This window comes from Tinamus guttatus, unplaced genomic scaffold (genome assembly GCF_059628265.1).
Source record: "Tinamus guttatus ecotype Peru unplaced genomic scaffold, ASM5962826v1 Tinamus_guttatus_pri_ptg000599l, whole genome shotgun sequence".
NCBI classification, from domain to species: domain Eukaryota; kingdom Metazoa; phylum Chordata; class Aves; order Tinamiformes; family Tinamidae; genus Tinamus; species Tinamus guttatus.
Genome location: NW_028289133.1, coordinates 458,487 through 475,867, shown reverse-complemented (window position 1 = coordinate 475,867; position 17,381 = coordinate 458,487). Strand labels below are relative to the sequence as shown.

General features: G+C 41.4%; 1 protein-coding gene across 3 annotated transcripts; it reads right to left on the bottom strand.

Moving 5' to 3' along the window:
• Positions 1–518: 518 nt before the first annotated feature.
• On the bottom strand, positions 519–16,837 carry SEC22C (SEC22 homolog C, vesicle trafficking protein). Of its 3 annotated transcripts, none has more exons than XM_088534800.1 (8): positions 16,791–16,837; positions 12,369–12,519; positions 11,948–12,157; positions 9,943–10,106; positions 7,849–8,031; positions 3,588–3,706; positions 2,965–3,030; positions 519–788 (listed from the first exon to the last, which is right to left on the bottom strand). In XM_088534800.1, the coding sequence occupies exons 3-8, from the start codon at positions 12,127–12,129 to the stop codon at positions 588–590; spliced, it is 915 nt and encodes a 304-aa protein (XP_088390926.1). In that variant the 5' UTR covers positions 12,130–12,157; positions 12,369–12,519; positions 16,791–16,837; the 3' UTR covers positions 519–587. The 3 variants fall into 3 exon arrangements, with proteins under 3 accessions (XP_088390926.1, XP_088390927.1, XP_088390925.1); XM_088534801.1 differs by having other exon boundaries at positions 12,419–12,519; XM_088534799.1 differs by lacking the exon at positions 12,369–12,519.
• Between the last annotated feature and the right edge of the window lie 544 nt (positions 16,838–17,381).

Below are 17,381 nucleotides of genomic sequence, written 5' to 3'. Positions count from 1 at the left end.
CCTTTTGCCAGAAGATATTCAGAGCCTTTATGGCTTTTAAAGGAGTCACAGGCTTTTTGTTTCCTTCAAACCCCCAAAGGTTATCCAGAATGGACTAATTACAACAAACTCCTCCTCCTCTTTCATTTACCAAGAATCTTAATGCTTGACAAATTCTACAGGTAAAAATGTTACCTGCCACTTTCTTTGCTTTGCTGTACAGTTTGGTATTTTTCATAAGAACTGCCAGGGCAAGACGCTGACACGTCAGACTGTTACAAAGCCAGCAAGGCAAAAGACAAAACACTGACTGGGTGACATTAGTCAAGAAGTAAGAGCCTGTTCATGGCAATGAGAACCTCCAACCGTTGACAACACCCGACCAAATTCACCATGCACAGTTACCACACGTCGTGGCGATACCGCTAAGTTCCTCAATGTACATTTGATGTTATTGCAGGGCCCTGGTTTATTCTAAGTCGCTTCGAACCATCCTGCTTGCCCTAACCATTGTCACAAACCTTTGAAAATTTCCCGAATTATTTTTGGCTGGTTAAATACAAGAAAAAAAAAGTTGTAAAAAGAGTGTGGCAAACGCGAGATCTTTTTCATACGCCGCAATCGGGCTGTTTCTCCATCAGCTGCCGTGTCAGTATCTGATGGGAAGAAAGAGATGCTACTCCCACGTGGAAGGCTATTTGCCAGAGGTTCCGCAGTCCGTACAAGTAAATGTTGCACACACACACAGAGAAGAAGAGCACAAATGTCTTCATTTTCCTTGCAGAGCTGTAGAAGAGGTACAAGTAACACTAGAAAAGCATCAGAGAGAAAGTTAGCATTAAACTGGGTGCATGCAAAGAAGAATGAGAGGTTGGAATAGTTGGCATCTTGGTGCCGCCTGGATGCGCCTGCGGCTGCATCATCCCTAAGGAGCTCAGAGCCTCCTTCCAGCTGCTCTGGGTCCTCCAAGAACAGCAGATTAGTGGCCTCGATCCAGCCCCTCCTGGATAAGCACACACCAAGAGCAGCCTCTCAGCACAGCCCACGTCCCCCCCGGCTGCCTCCACCCCGATTAAAATGAGGCTGAAAGCCGAGGCCGCTTCCAAAACCCCGCTGTGGTTTCTGCAGGACAGAGGCTCAGCAGGAAAACAAGAAACAATTTTCTGCTTCTGCTGTATTTATCCCCTTCATTATATAGGCTTGACTTGGTAGAAAGACCATCCTTTCTGTTACCATCTCAAAAGGGTTTTTAGTTTTTCCTTCTTCAACTCAAGAGCAGGTGGACCCTGCTTGTGTGAAGGGCTCCAACCATCACAGGGGAAAACAAGTATCTTGCAAAGTGTTGGCAGAGGAGTTATTTTTAACAGCTCAGGCTTTGTCACTTAAGGTCACAGTTTCCAACTGATGATGCTGGTGACAAGTAGGGATCATAATGGAGAAAGCACTTCACATGTGAGCACAGTTTATGCACAAGCACTTTGTGAAGACGACTGTGACACATCAAAAGGGTAAGAAAGAAGCAAAATAAAGCTTCTCTAGAAGCAGGGCCAAGCTGCACTTTGTGAAGAGTGACTTCAACCAAGTTTTTAGGTTCAGAGGTCCAGATTACTATCTCTATTTTGGAGTTTTGCTGCAATCAGAACTGTAAGAAAGCTGAAAGAAACTGAATTGTCCATCACATGTACGAGTAGCTATGAACCAAGCTGAGCATCCACAAACCAAGTGGCATCAAGCTAAGCTACGAACCCTGGGATGCCAAAAAAAATAAAATAAACACATCTTTGTAAATTTTGAATATTCTACATAAATAGCAGCCTCCAAATAGAGCTCCCCAACTCCACAGGGCAAAGACAGCAGTACTAAGCAGCTAATACACTGCAGGCATCATTTTATTTCCTCTTTGCCAGCTAGTAGCTGAACTAGAGCAGCTGTGACCACAGGCTAAAAATAGCAGGTTCTGCGAGCAGCACATTGCCCTCAAGCTAAAGGTTATGGACTTTTCTTTCAGGCACTTAGGGGATGTTTCAGAAAGTACCTGCTTGCACAGCAAAGACTTTTCTCATTCATATCCCTACACACAGAGGCCAGAGAAAATGATCCATTAAAGAAATAAAAATCCAAAAAAAGGCAGGAACTGCATTTGCTTGAGGCTGAGAAGTAATTTTGAATAATGATGCTATTCCATACTCTCTGAGTCCTTCAGCTTTCTATGCCAAAAAAGCCCATCGCAGAATCACCCCTATTATGAAAAAAAATAAATGTATCTGATCTGGGGAACGCATCACCTTTGAGCTAACATTTATCACACTCAGCTGCACTTGGCGTGTTACAGTCAGGAAGCAACTAAGTGACGATGGCTTTTGTTAAGGCTGCCTAGCAATAATATTTATTTTAAAAAGTTTTAGCTACAAGTGCTAATATTTTAAAATCACTCTTACAGACATGAAATGCAACACACTGAATCCTAATGTGTTGTCTCCATCTCCCATCAACACAAAATCCAAATCAGTAAATATTTAAATACTATCTAATGCAATGTAGTACTGCCCATAACTACTTCTGTGTTTATTTGCACCCCAATTTGTTTAGACATGAGCACATCTTGAACAAAAAGACCATCTGCATTCTTGCAAAGGTCTTGAGAGTGCATTCACTTCCCCTCACTTCTTCCTTCAAGAAGATCTGATTTACATTATATTTAAAATAATGCCAGAAATATTGACAGACATGTAAAAAGGAAGAAAAAGCACTGGAAACACTAAGGACGTGCTCTGGATATTGGCCTAAATCATCTTAGAACCCAAACATGTGTCTCCAGGTTACTTTCAGTAATAAAAATAACACATTCCTAATATGCAAGTTATATATTAGTGTGAGTTTAATAAAATTAAATAACTTAATTTCTCATTGTCGTAATTAAACACATCAAAAATAATACGTTATAATATTAACAATCAGAAAGTGTATTGGTTAAAGTTAACATACCTGAAAAACACAGGCTATAAAAGGTAGAAAAAAAGCAATCACATTTCCAAGTCCTTCATGGTCTTCCTGTTTGGATGGAAAGGAGTGAAAAGCAAGAAACTGCATCAGCTACAGCCTGATTAAGTGCTGCTTGGTATTTCAGAACAATATATTCCATAAAGAACCTCCCATCCTGGCTTACAATGACTGGCAATAATGGTGTCATCCAGCAGCTATATCACTGAACAAGATGTCAGGTAAACCTCTGCTCATGATAATTATTGCTCAATAAAACCATGCCACTGTGCAACCAGGACACTATTTTCACAGTTTAAAGTTGTTTACAGCTCCTTTTTTTGTTAAAATAAAAACACATGAACATCTTCATCAAAATACTACAGTTAAAAAGAAAAAATCCTGGCCAGGCTGAAATATTTGTGCAAATTCAGTCACACTGCAGAATAAAATGCAATGTGCTCCCCATACAGGTGGGCAAAGTCGCAAATTCACTGGCCAAACTAGGTAATTCTCATGGAAAGATGTGCAGCCTAGCAAACTATGAAGCAGAATAGCTGCCCATAACCTGGTTAACGAAATAACTTTTCTGTCCTCTCTTTTACTAGTTCCAGCTCGAACAGGGTTACCTGAAATGAGTACTCTGCTAGGTGAACGCCTCGAATGAGATTCAAAGCTCCACACATGATGTTCAGAACGAGGGAGAGAATCCCCAGGGGAGTCACACGCTGCATTCGGTACGTGGGGGCTTCAAAACAAACAAAAATGAGATATTAGTGAAAATCAGGATGATTACTTCGAATCCTTTAACATACAGCAACTGAAATCAGCTTAAGAGCAAGACAAGGGAGCACCTCTTGTCTTCCAGCACTGGTAGTGGCACGTATGTCCCCACGGACAGTTTGAGGGCTCGTTTTGGCACCCAGCCATTAGTTTCACCTGCAGTTTCCACATGCCATCCGGGGCACTCATCAAGCAGTTGCCAGAACGTAGCACAGAGCTGCAGATGCCAAGGACTGGGATGGCTTTGCTGCTGTGGAGCCTGGCAAGATGACACTGCCCAGGCCCAGGGAAACGGCTGCTCCAAAATGCAGGCCAGGAACTAAACTGGGGGCTGCACCTCTCAGCCTCCTGCACTACTAATATTAGCTCCAAAGCTCTTTTCATTCAGGATGAGCCAATCAAGGCCGAAGTAACTGCTGGCAGTTTGCATTCCACTTTGGAATCTGCCATTTGCAATTTAGAATTTGCCTGTTTTCCCTCTCAGTGAGCCAGTTAGTCCAGCGATAAACATCACCTGCATGTACAAACCTTGCCACACTCTGCCCTTGGATGCCACGAGTGGAACACTATCACCCTGACAGTAAGAACCACCCTTGTGCAGTTGAGGTACCAAATCCCAATTCTCCTCTTTGCCAATATTCATAAAACACAAAAAGGAATGAAGCACCGGAGCCCTCAAGGAGTCTCTCCAGCTCTCAGGATCTTCTGGCTCCCCTCCTGCCCACGCCAGCTGCTGCCTGCTCTATACAAACCATGCAACACAGCAGAGTTCCCCTCTGGCTTCATTTCAGGGACAAATGAACCCCCCTAACACATTAAATATTGCACTGATATGGTTTAAAACAGAAAAACACTTCTCCTTAAACAGAGACTTTCCTTATATGAGCATGTAAAAATTTTTGGTGCTAAATTAATATAGCAATGTAAATTATCTTTATAAATGTCTAGGTAATTCATCTATCTGGCACGCGTTCAAATCTGCTTTCACCTCCCAGGCTGTTGCAACAGGAACTGTATTCATCTTATTTGCGATGTGTCACGTTACGTAGCATTACGGTATATTATTGTTAAGCACATTTCCAGGTAAATAACAGATGTAAGGATCCTAGCCACTTCTTTGCTTTTTGGCTACACAGCGAAATTCCAACAGCCCAGCAGCTGTACAAACATGTTTGTTCTTGCATTGGTCACAGCATCCACTTTATCTGTGATAAATTAAATATTGTTGCAACAACTATGTATTTCTCTCTTGGAAATTTCCTAAGGACTATTGTTTCTTCTTAAATTGCAAAGATTTACCTCAGAGGCAGCCAGTTTCTCTTTTAAACAACAGAGGACCTGTCAAGCACAAGTGTCATCCATCATACAGGACCATGCAGAACTACACTCGTCAGCACTTCCCAATACCCACTGAGGAAAAATGCAAGTCTCAATATATTATTTCTACAGATTGAAGACCACAGCACGGAAAATTATTTACAAGTTACAAATTTTGCCCAGCAAACACAACTATTTGCTGTCACAGAGGCGGAGGAAATTACAATATCTAGTTCCTCAGCGTTCACAGACTGTGAAAACTGATCTTTAAATTATTTGCTGTGGGGTTTTATTTTTGTTATTTTCTTCTGAGGTTTAACCCACAAACTGAAATAGCACAGATCTAGTGATAATGGGTATTGCTAGAGCAAAATGATGGCCATCCTTGTGTGAATGTGATTATCTTTTTTGATAAAAAGAACTAGGGACTAAAATAGCGTATTACACTAAATATGGAAACAAACCAGTAGGGAGCAATTTTGCATTAGCAAAATTAAACAGCATTTGGCATTCAAAACTATACAAGTGTTCAGGTAGAAAAGTCATACTCTTCAGAATGCAAAAAAGTTATGCAGAAGGTATTATTTTGGCAAATGTAGTTTATCTAGCACCCGGGAAAAATGCAGCTGCAGGTTTAAACAAGGATAGGGCAGTTCCACAAAAACACCCTCAACAACGATGAAACCAAAAATTCCACTTATAAAAGGTTTTCTGAGCAGAGCCCTGTGGCTATTTAGCTGACAACTGACACTACTGCCTGCACCAGGCTGCACTCTCTCCTCAGTGAATCACACACCCAAAGCTCCAGGTAAAGACAGCACCGAGCGAAAAATGAAACCAGACTCAAACATTTTAAAATAAAATAAAAGCACACAAAAAAGAGAGTGAGAAGAGACTGTTAGGTCTTTTAAAAATACATTAAGAAGGACCCTGAGAAGTAGTCCCCATGTGCCTGCAAAAGGCTCAGAGCATTCATGAAGGGGAGCATAATGCTGCATAATTTAGCAGCGTGCTTACTAGACAAAGAGCTGTTCTTCCATTTCACGGAGCCAATTCTGACAGGAAAATTCTCTCTGTTCACAGAAAGCTACTTACACTTCACATTTCTTATAAGAATGACTGCACCTCCCTTCAGAGCTTTTGCAGCTATTCTCACATGGAGACACAAGGGTTGGTTTCTGCAGCAGAAGCTGAGGTCGTGTGCATGTTGACCAAGGACATAATGTTATAAAATCTTTTAGCAAGAATTGGGCTGGTCTTAGTTAAGAAAGACAGAATAAAAGGAAAAAAAGAATACAAAAATAGCTTGTATTCCTATATATTCTCATAAGGATGAAGGTTCCTTTCACACTATAACATGAAAGAGCCAGGGGATGTGACCATACAACTAAAAAGAAAACAGGAGTCAATGTGGATTTTTGTGTTTTTGATCCTGACTGTGGTTTTGATCAAGGTGGAATTTATCTTAATTATAGAAGGCCCAAATAAATTCTGCTCTCTTGTAGCCAGAGCACTCTGGGGGATTCCCAGCAAGTGTCCTGTAGAGCATGTTAATACAGCAACAAACCCTGTCTACACAGCTAAAGTGAGAGCAGCAGAGTGGGATTCAGCTGCTAGTTAATGATGAGAGACACAGCCAGGAAAGCCACCTCCAGCTGAGGGAAACAGATGATCATACACAGGAATCTTCAAATAAGGAACAATCTGCAAGAGTATTCGGGTTGGACCACTGAGGACAGCCGGAGACACAAAGCCAGATGGAAAACAACAGAAAGCAATTAAGAATATGGGGGAAGTGAAAACGTACTTCTCATCACTGAGCACAGAGTCACTCACAAATGTTTGTTTGGCACTTAAATCGTTTGCAGTGCTGGAAAGAATTTCTAAGGCCTGACACACTACAAAAATATTTAACCTTCCAGAAGGGTTCTGAGGAAGACTCACGAATCTGGCTTGTCATTGAGATGTTGTCATTTCTATCTAATGTTCCTCTCTCCACTGCTCCTGCAGATTTTAATCTAAAATACCTATGTCAAATTAGATTCCAGCTCACCCATCGGAAGCTGTAAGACTGAGCAACTGGAACTTAGTTTTACTAGTGTTTCATGAGCCACCAAGGAAAGAAAAAAAAAAGAAAAATAAGAAAAAGGATATACGAGCTTATGGTATCCCAGTTGCATTTAAAGTATCTTGCTGATAGGATGAAAAGCATTTTATTTTGTAATGCAGTAAATACATCACTCAGTACTGAAGTCAAACATGAATAAGTTACCTATTTTATAGTAATTACAGAGGGGACAGAACTTTTAAGAACAGATAAAATATCAGCATTTGTTACAGAAAGTTCTTTTGTTAAGTCTCTACATATTTGTAGGCAGATCTTTGAGAGTTTTAGTCTAATTCATTACATTCTAATGACTGGAGTAAAAAGAGAAAGAGCAGGCAGTCCAAGGAGAGAGAGTCTTTTCCTTAGCTCAAATATATTCTTGCAATCATTTCCTTCCCCGTGGACAAAGTAACTCACTAAGACTGTAATTACATATCTTGTATGCTAGTTTACAACAAACACAATGAATTAACGGAGCTTTTTAAATTTTATTCAGAGAAAGAAGAGTAACAATCAGCTTGCTCTTCACTCTGACAGAAAGACAGTCTTTTCTCCCAGGTTTTACATGTATAATTTAGATTTCTCAATACAAAAGGAATCACTACTGCTACATGCTTCTCTCTTCTCCACAAATCAGGAGTTTGGGAGGTCTGTGCTGTCACCTTTGCATAGTAGTAACTTACCAACCTCCACATGAACTTCTGCGTGGCCACCGTTAGTCACCCCGTTCATCAGCTCCGTGTCCTCCAGCTTCAGCTGCACCGGGGGCTGGAACTTCAGCTCCTCCTGCATCTTCTCCCAGTTGGCCCTCATTTGAGAGCTGCTTGCACGGTTAAAATGACACTTGACTTTCTGAATAACATTATCTGAAACGTTACATTAAAAAAGGGTAAGAATTGAAGTAAGAATTAGCCAGAAGTAAGAATTAGCCAGAAGCCAACAGAAGTTGTGGACTTCAAGTAACCAATGAATCAAATCCTGACTTTTTTAAAAATTTGTTTCTTCACTTCTTTTCTCATTTCATTCAGATATAAAATTTCACTGCTAATTAGGGAACCAAAATACCTTTCCCAGGTGTTTTAAGTCACACCTCCTCCCTTCTGGATGCTTTAAGTAACTCATCTCAACACCGTGACTCATCTCAACACCTTTCTTGTAAGTGGACTGTAAACAGCCTTTCGTATGGCAAGCTAAACACAACAAAATATTCTGAACTTAGGCCATGAACTAGCAGGAAGCCTACATGATGAAATGCCCTATCATATTTTAACAATGTCAAGGGTGAAATTTTCTTCCAGCACAGAGCTAAATCAGCTCAACTCATATCTGAGTCATGTAACAACCCTGGCAGAGGCAGCGAATGCACCCACCTGCGTGCCACAGATGTATATACAGATTTCCCTGCTATGCCTCCCACATTTAAATTTCAAACACAATTCAAAGACGATGATAATTTCGTTAATGGTTTGGCAGGAGCTACCACCACACTACCGTCAGGTTGCAAATCTGCCCAATAAGAAATACCTGCATCTCCTGAGCTGTAGCACCTCCACGGGGAAATTGCTGTTTCCCATTTTATTGTGCAAAGACATAGGCAAATTCGAGCTAATTCTTTTAAGTACTTAGGCAAATAAAACGTAGGAACATTCATTTTGTAAAGAATGTGAATAGAATTCCCATCCTTAAGTTACTGTCATGCTAAAAGACCTGCACATTTTGACCACAGCTCCTACTGGATATCAAATGTATGTAGTAGATTAGAGCACGAGTTCAGAGAGCACACAGGAGGACTTGATGTTATGCTGGAATACACACTGTCACAAGCATTCATCACTGAAAAATCCTGTTTTTTTCCTAACTCAGCCTACTATAATAAACGTAACTCCCTGGCAGAAGGCCAAGATCTTACACATAAGTGCATCTTAGATCCAGCCAAACGCATGAAAATGATGTAGCAACATGTGGCAGACTCAGTAACAAAACATACTACGGTATTAAAAAGCAAGTTTTTGTACTTCCTTCTTTTAGAAGGGAGCAGTATGAGATTAAAAGAGGTTAGAAATTCCCAGCGAAGTTGCAAAAGGAATAATTTGGATTTCTGCATAAAGTTACTTTCCACCTAGAATGTGATCTGGAAGAAATTCACTTAAAAGACAAGATGACTGTACCATACTTTCCATGTGGATTTCCCAGTCTTTTACTCTGCAACTTAACTCTGTTCCACAAATCTGGATAGAAGTATGCTAACTCACTGCAATATCTTATCCTTTCCCAGAAGAGTTTCTCGCTGCAAGGAAATAGTGTTTTGCAAAGGTGAGATGTTTAGCACAACAGCTGCTATTTAGCAAGAAAGCCATTTATATCAGGTTAAAAAAAAAGGCAGTAGGGACGACTGCAAAGTATTTTATGAGTGTAAGTCATGCCAGAAATGAAGCTGCCCATAATAATCTATTTTGTCTCCCTATTTTCCTGTACCCATCTGTCTCCATCTGTCAGATTTTTTTGTAATTAAATTATATAGACTTTGAGACATGGATTGCCTTATTCTTCTGTGCTTGTTTATTAATCAAAGCAATGTTGTGCTCATCTATTACTGGGGCTCTCAGGAACTGCAATAACAATAACCTAACAGTTCAATGCAGTTACAAAAGCTCCCCCTCCTACACACACATGCCCAAGCTCATTTTTATGATCAGTCTTTAGTCAAGCAGCATTATTTAACATCATAAAAGTAACAGACGAGGTATTTCTTACTATTAGAGAACAAAGCTACTAACCAAATTCAAGAAAAGCATATGGTCTGGAAGCTAAGTTGATGCTTGTTGTATCATAGGAAGCGGCAAATTCCCACTGAAGCTCCTCCAGGAAGCAAAACGCCATGATGGTTGAGTAATTGCTGGAACAGATTGCCATGCAGGCAATATCACCAGAGGAAAGAAAACTGAAAAAAAAAAAAAAAGAGTATATATCACATCAATATAGAAAAGCAAAAGGGTCCTGCTGAATATGAAAATTAAACTGTGCTGTCAAAACAAATGTAGCGACTGCTCTGACTGAAAGAGCAGACTGGGAAAATAGAGACTGGGTCTTGTTTGCACCACTGTAAAACTGCTGAAGCCTCTGTAGATCTGTCACTCTCAACTTGTTCAACAGGCCTTAGTATATTAAAGATCACAACAGAGGTTTTAATAAATTGTTACATGATTAAAATCACGGAGATTTTTTTCCCCAGATCACCTTTAAATCATGCTGAGGAAAAAAAAATGGCCAGAAAACATCATAAAAAGAAGATTAAGGAGAAAGAATGGTGGCTTTCAACAAACAAAAAAGCAATCAGAAACCCTGCAGTTGTATTCATTGCTCTTCTGAAGAGGACTTCATATTAACAGCAAAAGATTGTTACCTTGCACAGACCAAGACAATTGAACACTGTTACTGCTCAAAAATCTCTTACAAATTAATATGATCTTGTATCAGAGAGAGCATTAAAAAAATCTACTCCAGGAGTAGGTTCCTCCAACACTAATGTTATATTTATCCATAAGTTCCCATTTTCAGATGCTCCAAAACTTATAGGGGAAGCTCACTGGGGGAATTCATCCAACCAAATGCAGGTGTCTAGTTTAGCAAAAGGGAAACCACTCTCTAGACTTCACTAAGTAAAATGTGAGCCTGGGCTCACTTAGTTCAGATCAGCACTTAACAAATAAAGAGAAAAAAATCAACAAACCCCACAATAACTGTGAATTTGTAATTATCTCTGGACAAATCTTCCCTCATCATTTAGCCATCCATTCATAACACTCAGCATAACACCTAAGTTTTAAAGCCAAACAATTGCTCTTTCTCTGTATTTTTCTTCTATTCTACTACTTATATATTTCATCCCTCTCATATAGAAACGTGAAGTATTTCTGTCTGTACCACATATGAATACACTGTGAGATTAGGATTTATGATTTGATTAGCCCTGTGACAGCCTCATCATTGTGGGTTCATTCTCTAAATTCTTTCTGTTCCTGGCTCACGGCTGAGACTCAACACCACAGTCCTGTAACACCACCCTCTTCAAGTTGTCAAAAATTTATAGCCTTTACACCATGTATCTGTTTGCACTCTTGTGATTTCACAGTCAGATGCATAGCTACTTCTGCAGAGACTATGGAAAATTAAAAACAGTGGGACATATTAGTATTAAAGGGCAGAAGTTCACTTTGAAGCAAAACCAAATTAAAATGCTAATCTTTGTTTTTCAGATTCATCCAGTATAAGGTCACATATCTTCTTCCTTCCTAAATCTTCATTTCTTCCTAAAAAAGTTTTAGCTGTAGTTAATCACTGCAACTTCCCTTTGCTAACCAAAAATGTAGCCACAAGCAAAAACCCATTTTGACGAGTTAAATTGAACAGTCAATGAAAAATTCTCTTTCTGAATTAAATCTTCATTTCTTAAAACAAAAACTAGCAGATCCCTTTCCAACACATAGAAGCAGAAAATTAAACTTTTCTCCAGAAAGTCAGTATGTTTCAAGCCTTCTTAAGACTCTGACCTTGTAGGGACACGAACCCTGCAGGTGTTCAGAAAGGGGACTGGGTGGCTGTGGTGCTAAGACAACACGAGGTTTCCAAATACTCCTGGGAATTTAAAAGCTAAACATGCACAATGGCATTTCGTAGTGGAGTTAGGAATTATGGAAGATACCTAATCTTTAAAGTTCAATTAATCCCCAGGCCAACCGTTTTGAAGATTAAGGTAAACGAACAGACAAACTCTGGACTTACTGTATGGTAAGGTCACGTCCTTTTGCTGTGCCTCGACTTGGATACTGTGCCAGAACGGATGATAATGCCTTTAATCTCTTCCTGCATTCTAGAAAGTCCCGGTTGAAATGAAAATCCGTGGAGGCTGAGAGGGGAAGCCCATCCCTCACCCGCACCACGCAGGCAAAGAAGATCATGGACATTCTCCACTGGAGCACTCATGAGGACAACCTGCAAACAAGTATTAAATGGGCTCAATGATAACAGATGCGAGCTCATTTATAGGCCAAAATGGAAACTAGTAATATGTCGAGGTAACAGTCAGGTTTGCTAGTACAACACACAAATACAAAATTTTGGCTAGAGTCTGTCTCTCTCTTTTTTTTTTTTTCAAGAAAAAGAATAAATGTGGAATAAAAGTCGTCCTCTCTTGACTACTTACCCCTTAAGAGATCATTTAAGCTCACATGAAAACGTATCATCAGGATTTACCTGGTACATTCAGAACAGGCAGGTGATCAGTCCTTCAGACATAACCACGAGTGTTCAGCACAAGAGAGGAGTCTTCACTAACACATCAGCTCACATCACCTCTGAAAGATAATCATATAGAGCATTTTAGAGACCTCGCCAGGGACCTACAGATACATACGTATATATATATATATATATAAGAATATATTTCCTATTCAGTGAGTAAACATATCCTGGAAAGTATTTTGCTTAGGGAAAAGATAAATCAAAAAAAATCTTCTTATTGAATAAGTCAATTCCTACAGGTATGCACAGACATCCAGATCACCTGCTATGAAATTATGTGCAAAATATTTCTGTGCTTCATTACTCTTTTACTTGAAAGACTTTAAGGTACTATCAATATATTGTGATGGTATCAGTGAAAGAAAACAGTGCAGAAAACTGCTAAAACTTGTGAATAAAAGCAGAATGGAAATTAAAAAAAAAAGTTACCAGCTCAGAAGTATAAACTTTGATAAAGTCAGTTTCTAAGTAGAGTTCTTCACGTCCTCATGTCTCCATGTCCAAAAGCTACAGTTTTATGGTCAACGGTTGCTAATGCTGATAAAGTAGAGTTCAGAAGTATCCAGGCTGATAAGCACTAAAGAGGCAATATACTGAGTGATCTCATTTACCTTTCAGAAAAAGCTAATGAGGAGCAGAATGGAAAGGCAATAAATAGAAAACAGGATATTTTCTAAAATACAGAGTTGAATAATTTCTCGGATTAAATGCAATCTTGCAATTAACAGCAAGATTGTAGGCAAAAAACAGCCATCATTTAGGATAACATCACCTACAGTTAGATAAATGTTTGCAAAAACAGTTTTGAAAAAAAAATAAAAAATAAAAAAAAAACAGATCTTCACACCTCAAGACTTAAGATTTCAATAAATCTCAGTGCACTCTCTCACAGAGCTGCCCCTTTCAGAAGGGCTGCATCCTCCTGTGATAGACCTGGCATTGGCTGCTGCCAGACTCCTAAATCAGACATCAGCCCTCACGGAGAAATGAGTCAACGCTCCTTCCGAGCAGAGTAATTCCTGTAATGTGCTATTATACACTGACATATTCATCCAAAAGGATTGATTTTTTAAAAAAATCCACCCACCTGTGAATTCTCAGGTTGGTTTCCAAAGCAAATGAGGCTTATACAACCACGCTGTAAGTTCTAGTGGGACAGATATTAAATTCTTAGATTTCTTTCAGCTTTGAGAAAAAAAGGAACTGTGTTGAAAATAAGGATTAACTAACATCTCAACCAGAGAAAGGCTGATGCAGTGACTCAGATCTTAGCAGAGAACAGGTAAGCACAAACTCCGGGCAACGCAGCTGGAAAACTGTTCACTGGTTCTGCTTGTTGAGAGTTCCCCATTTACAGTTTTAAGCAACCTCTGCATACTCCTCAACAAAGCAGAAGAGATGCATGTTGCTTTCAGATATAAAAACAGTACCTTTAAGCTTCCTACCATAAAAAGAGACATTTTTTCCACTACTACAGGGTTTTATTTGAACTGTAGCACAGACTTGGTTGAAAGAGGCGAGGACCAACATCCCTATGTGAGAAGGTAAAGCCTGAAAAACAGTAAATTCAGTTAACTGGCCTGTCTGTCTGTGTAACGCCTGTCTTGCCATCAGCCACGTAGCCTTCCAACTCATCCAACCCTCCAGTGCCTTTCTCTTTGCTTCTCCACATCTGAAAGGTGTTCTGCACCCCAGGGCAATAAAATAGTTATTTACGCCGCCTCCCTTGAGCATCACATGGAAGTAATTACTTGGAAGACAATTTTGCCCTGTCACCTGCAAATGAATGCATATGAACGGGATGGACTGATCAAGATCTGCACATAACCAAGTAACTCTATCATTTTATTATTTGACCTGCCTTTTTCTCCTCTGGCCTCTTTCTGTTTACATATGATTATTTACCTGCATTATCTGCAACTGGCTTTACGTGGCAGGCCTTTGCACTCGTGTCTCGAACTTTGAATATGCCATTACATTTTTCAGTTAAGCACATATCAAATCTTGCAATATTAAGAAGTAATAACATCCTGTAAGACCTGCTATTTTCGCAGCACAGAGAAATGTTCTAAGGGATTGATTCAGAAGAACAAGTTGTAATTCATGACTCAAGGAAACATAATTGTTTCTTCACTGCTTGAGGCACTTGTGCATCTGAAATTACTTTGTAAGTAAATTGTTTAGCATAGGGCTAACTAGCATAAACAGAACATATTTATCAGTCTTTACACAAACAAGATGCTTCAGGGTGTTCCCACAGCAGGCATCTAACTTCAGTTATCTGAAAGGCAGTCCCTCCATCTCTAAATTTCCTCTACCTCTAACTCTCTAAGTAGCAGCTAAGGCTCTGACCACATAGAGGTCATTAAAGCAGCTCTTAATCAGACCTCCTGCACTGCACTGACGCAAGCTCCTCCATATAAGAAGATTAGGCCCCATTCCCAAGCATCAAGCTTTTCCGAAAGATCTACAAACTCCTACCTTTCTTTTTTAGTACTTAAAAAAGTTTCTGTTCAACAGGCTCTGAAAGCAAATGTCAGTGTAGCTGATGGACAGGAGAGGTGCGTTATTCTCAAAACACTGTTCTTTACTTAAGCAATTATTCTTTTTAACCACTGAAAACAGAAGTGCCCTTTGCAAGAAATGGTACTGATAGGAAGACAGTCCCTGTTAGTGCAAGTCTTTCAAACATTTGCTTTCTCTCCCTGCTCAGAGTCATGTTTCCCTTCTTTTCAGGTATGGAATAGAGGTCAAATTAAATCCCAACAACATGCAACTACTTGGTCACGTTCCCATCTCCTGGCTGAAAGATCAGGAAGCCCAAGTGAACAGCACCACACTCAAGGAAGCTCCCAAAATCTGTTTTTTCAGACAACTTGTTGCATGATGGCAGCTATGACATGTAATGCACTCTGCTCTGCTACATAAGCTTCAGACACAAGTAGTTAGTAGTGGGCTAATAGGATATGAAAGAGATTCTAGTTTTGTTAATCAAACATAGAGCACTTATTAGAGCTGCAGCTAATGTACTGGTTTGAGTCTCAAACAACAGGGAAAGAGATAAACGAATGGTTCAAGAAGGAGGAGGCAGTTACCGCTTCTCTGCTGCATCACTATGTGAATATTGTCCTTTACTTGAGTACAGAGGGGTAAATGTGAAGTGCAAATAAGTTTCTGGTCTCCTAACATTCTAGTAACTCTATCCACCTACTTCTTCTCACTGCTTCAATACTCTCCCTCAGTGCTCACACCAGTGCAGCCCAGGCAAGCAGAATCACAGACCCACCATGCAAACACCATCACCCTGTAGATTCAGCTGTGCATTAAGAAAAGTTTTGAAAACACGATGCTATCTCCATTCCAGAAACAGGACTTGTGCTTTGAAGAACCTGCAAGCTCTCAAAACACATCTAAAAACAAACTGGAAGAGAAGGGAGACGATCTGCTAACCCTGACACAAACCCACCCACCAAGGACAGTTTGGAAAAAAAAATAAAAAAGAAACAATAACAACAGCAACTTTTCTACCTTAAAGAATACAGAGATTGCTCACAGCACAAGTGACTGAAGGATATGGGACAGCCCGTCCAGTGGCATTCTCAACTGTCAATATCTGCTTTACACGTATCCTCAAAGGGCTACAGCTAGAAAATCTTTGTTGCTGTCGGTTTCCAGCCGCACACACTCCTATTGATTACCCCGAGCAACATCTGCTGTGTGAACTCAACCTCCCCCAGCAAATCCCCTGCCTCCCTGGACACCCTTCCCAGCCCAGACCCGGCGGCACCCACCGTCTCCCCCCAGACTCACCCCTGGGAGACACCCAACACCTTTAGCACTCCCAAATACCCACCTGCTATAACCCAAAGCCCCCAAACCTCCCCCAGGCCACAGGGCTAAACACCCCACGCTGCCCCCCCTTCACCACCCCTATCCCCCATCTCACCCCCTGCACCAGGAGGGCCAGACTCCATCCGGCACCCGCTGCCACCCCCCGGAGGCCTTAACAGAAACACCCTTAAAATATAATAAAACACCCTCCCACCTCCCATGTTCTCCCCCTTAGAGGATCCCAAGCCTTCCAGCACCGCTATCCCCAGGACCCAAATCTCCCCTTATTTTTCCCCAAATGCTGCTCTTCGCCCCTCCTCGGGCCTCATCCCCCATCACGTTCCCCCCACGCACACGTACCCCGGACACCCCCAGGCCAAGCCAAGACGAGGGGGAGGGATTCTCCAGAAGGGGTCGGGGGAGGAAGAGAAGGAGGGGAAAAAACAAAACAAAACAAAACAAAACATTTTTTCCCCAAAAAAAACCCTCTCACCTTCCCCGCCCCTCGCCGCGGCCTCGCGCCCGTCCCGGCGGCACCGGCGGCGCCACAACAACCGCCCGCCCCGCCCCGCGCACCGAGACGGCGGCCAGAGCGGCCGCGGCGCGGGGCACGCCGGGACGCCGGAGGCCGCGGCGGCCTGAGGCGGGCGCGGGCGGCCGCGGCCCCGCCGCCATGGCGGGCGGGGAGCGTCGGGTTCGCGGGGCCCTGTGAGGCTCCGCACCCGCCCCGGCCTCGTAAACAGCCACTAGTGGTTCCGCCAGGGCTGTTCCCCGGTTTATTTCAATTAAAAAAAAAAAAAACTTTTTTTGTTGTTGTTGTTTGGTCACAGTTCCAACTGTGAGAAATGAAAGCACGGAATAAGAGTGCTGAGCTTCCAGGGAACATCATGTGCACGCCCACCACGGTGATTGCTGTCTCGCGTAGCGATCCTCGCTGGGAATCCTGAAAATGGGCATTTTTCTCCCGTTTGCGTCCATTTTGAGGCTCCGCATGTGTGGAGTTAAAGCACCCGGTTACCTGGGGGAAAAACGGCAAAAAAAGAGCATAAAACTGCCAGCCAGTGCTGAATACAGGGCTGCTGGC

Excerpts from the sequence above, each read along its gene's own strand:
- SEC22C (XM_088534800.1), bottom strand. The coding sequence starts at position 12,129 with ATGTCCATGATCTTCTTTGCCTGCGTGGTGCGGGTGAGGGATGGGCTT. Across the intron at positions 8,032-9,942 it reads ATATGCTTTTCTTGAATTTG|ATAATGTTATTCAGAAAGTC; the intron begins GTTAGTAGCTTT and ends GTAACGTTTCAG. Across the intron at positions 789-2,964 it reads TTATAGCCTGTGTTTTTCAG|TGTTACTTGTACCTCTTCTA; the intron begins GTATGTTAACTT and ends ATGCTTTTCTAG.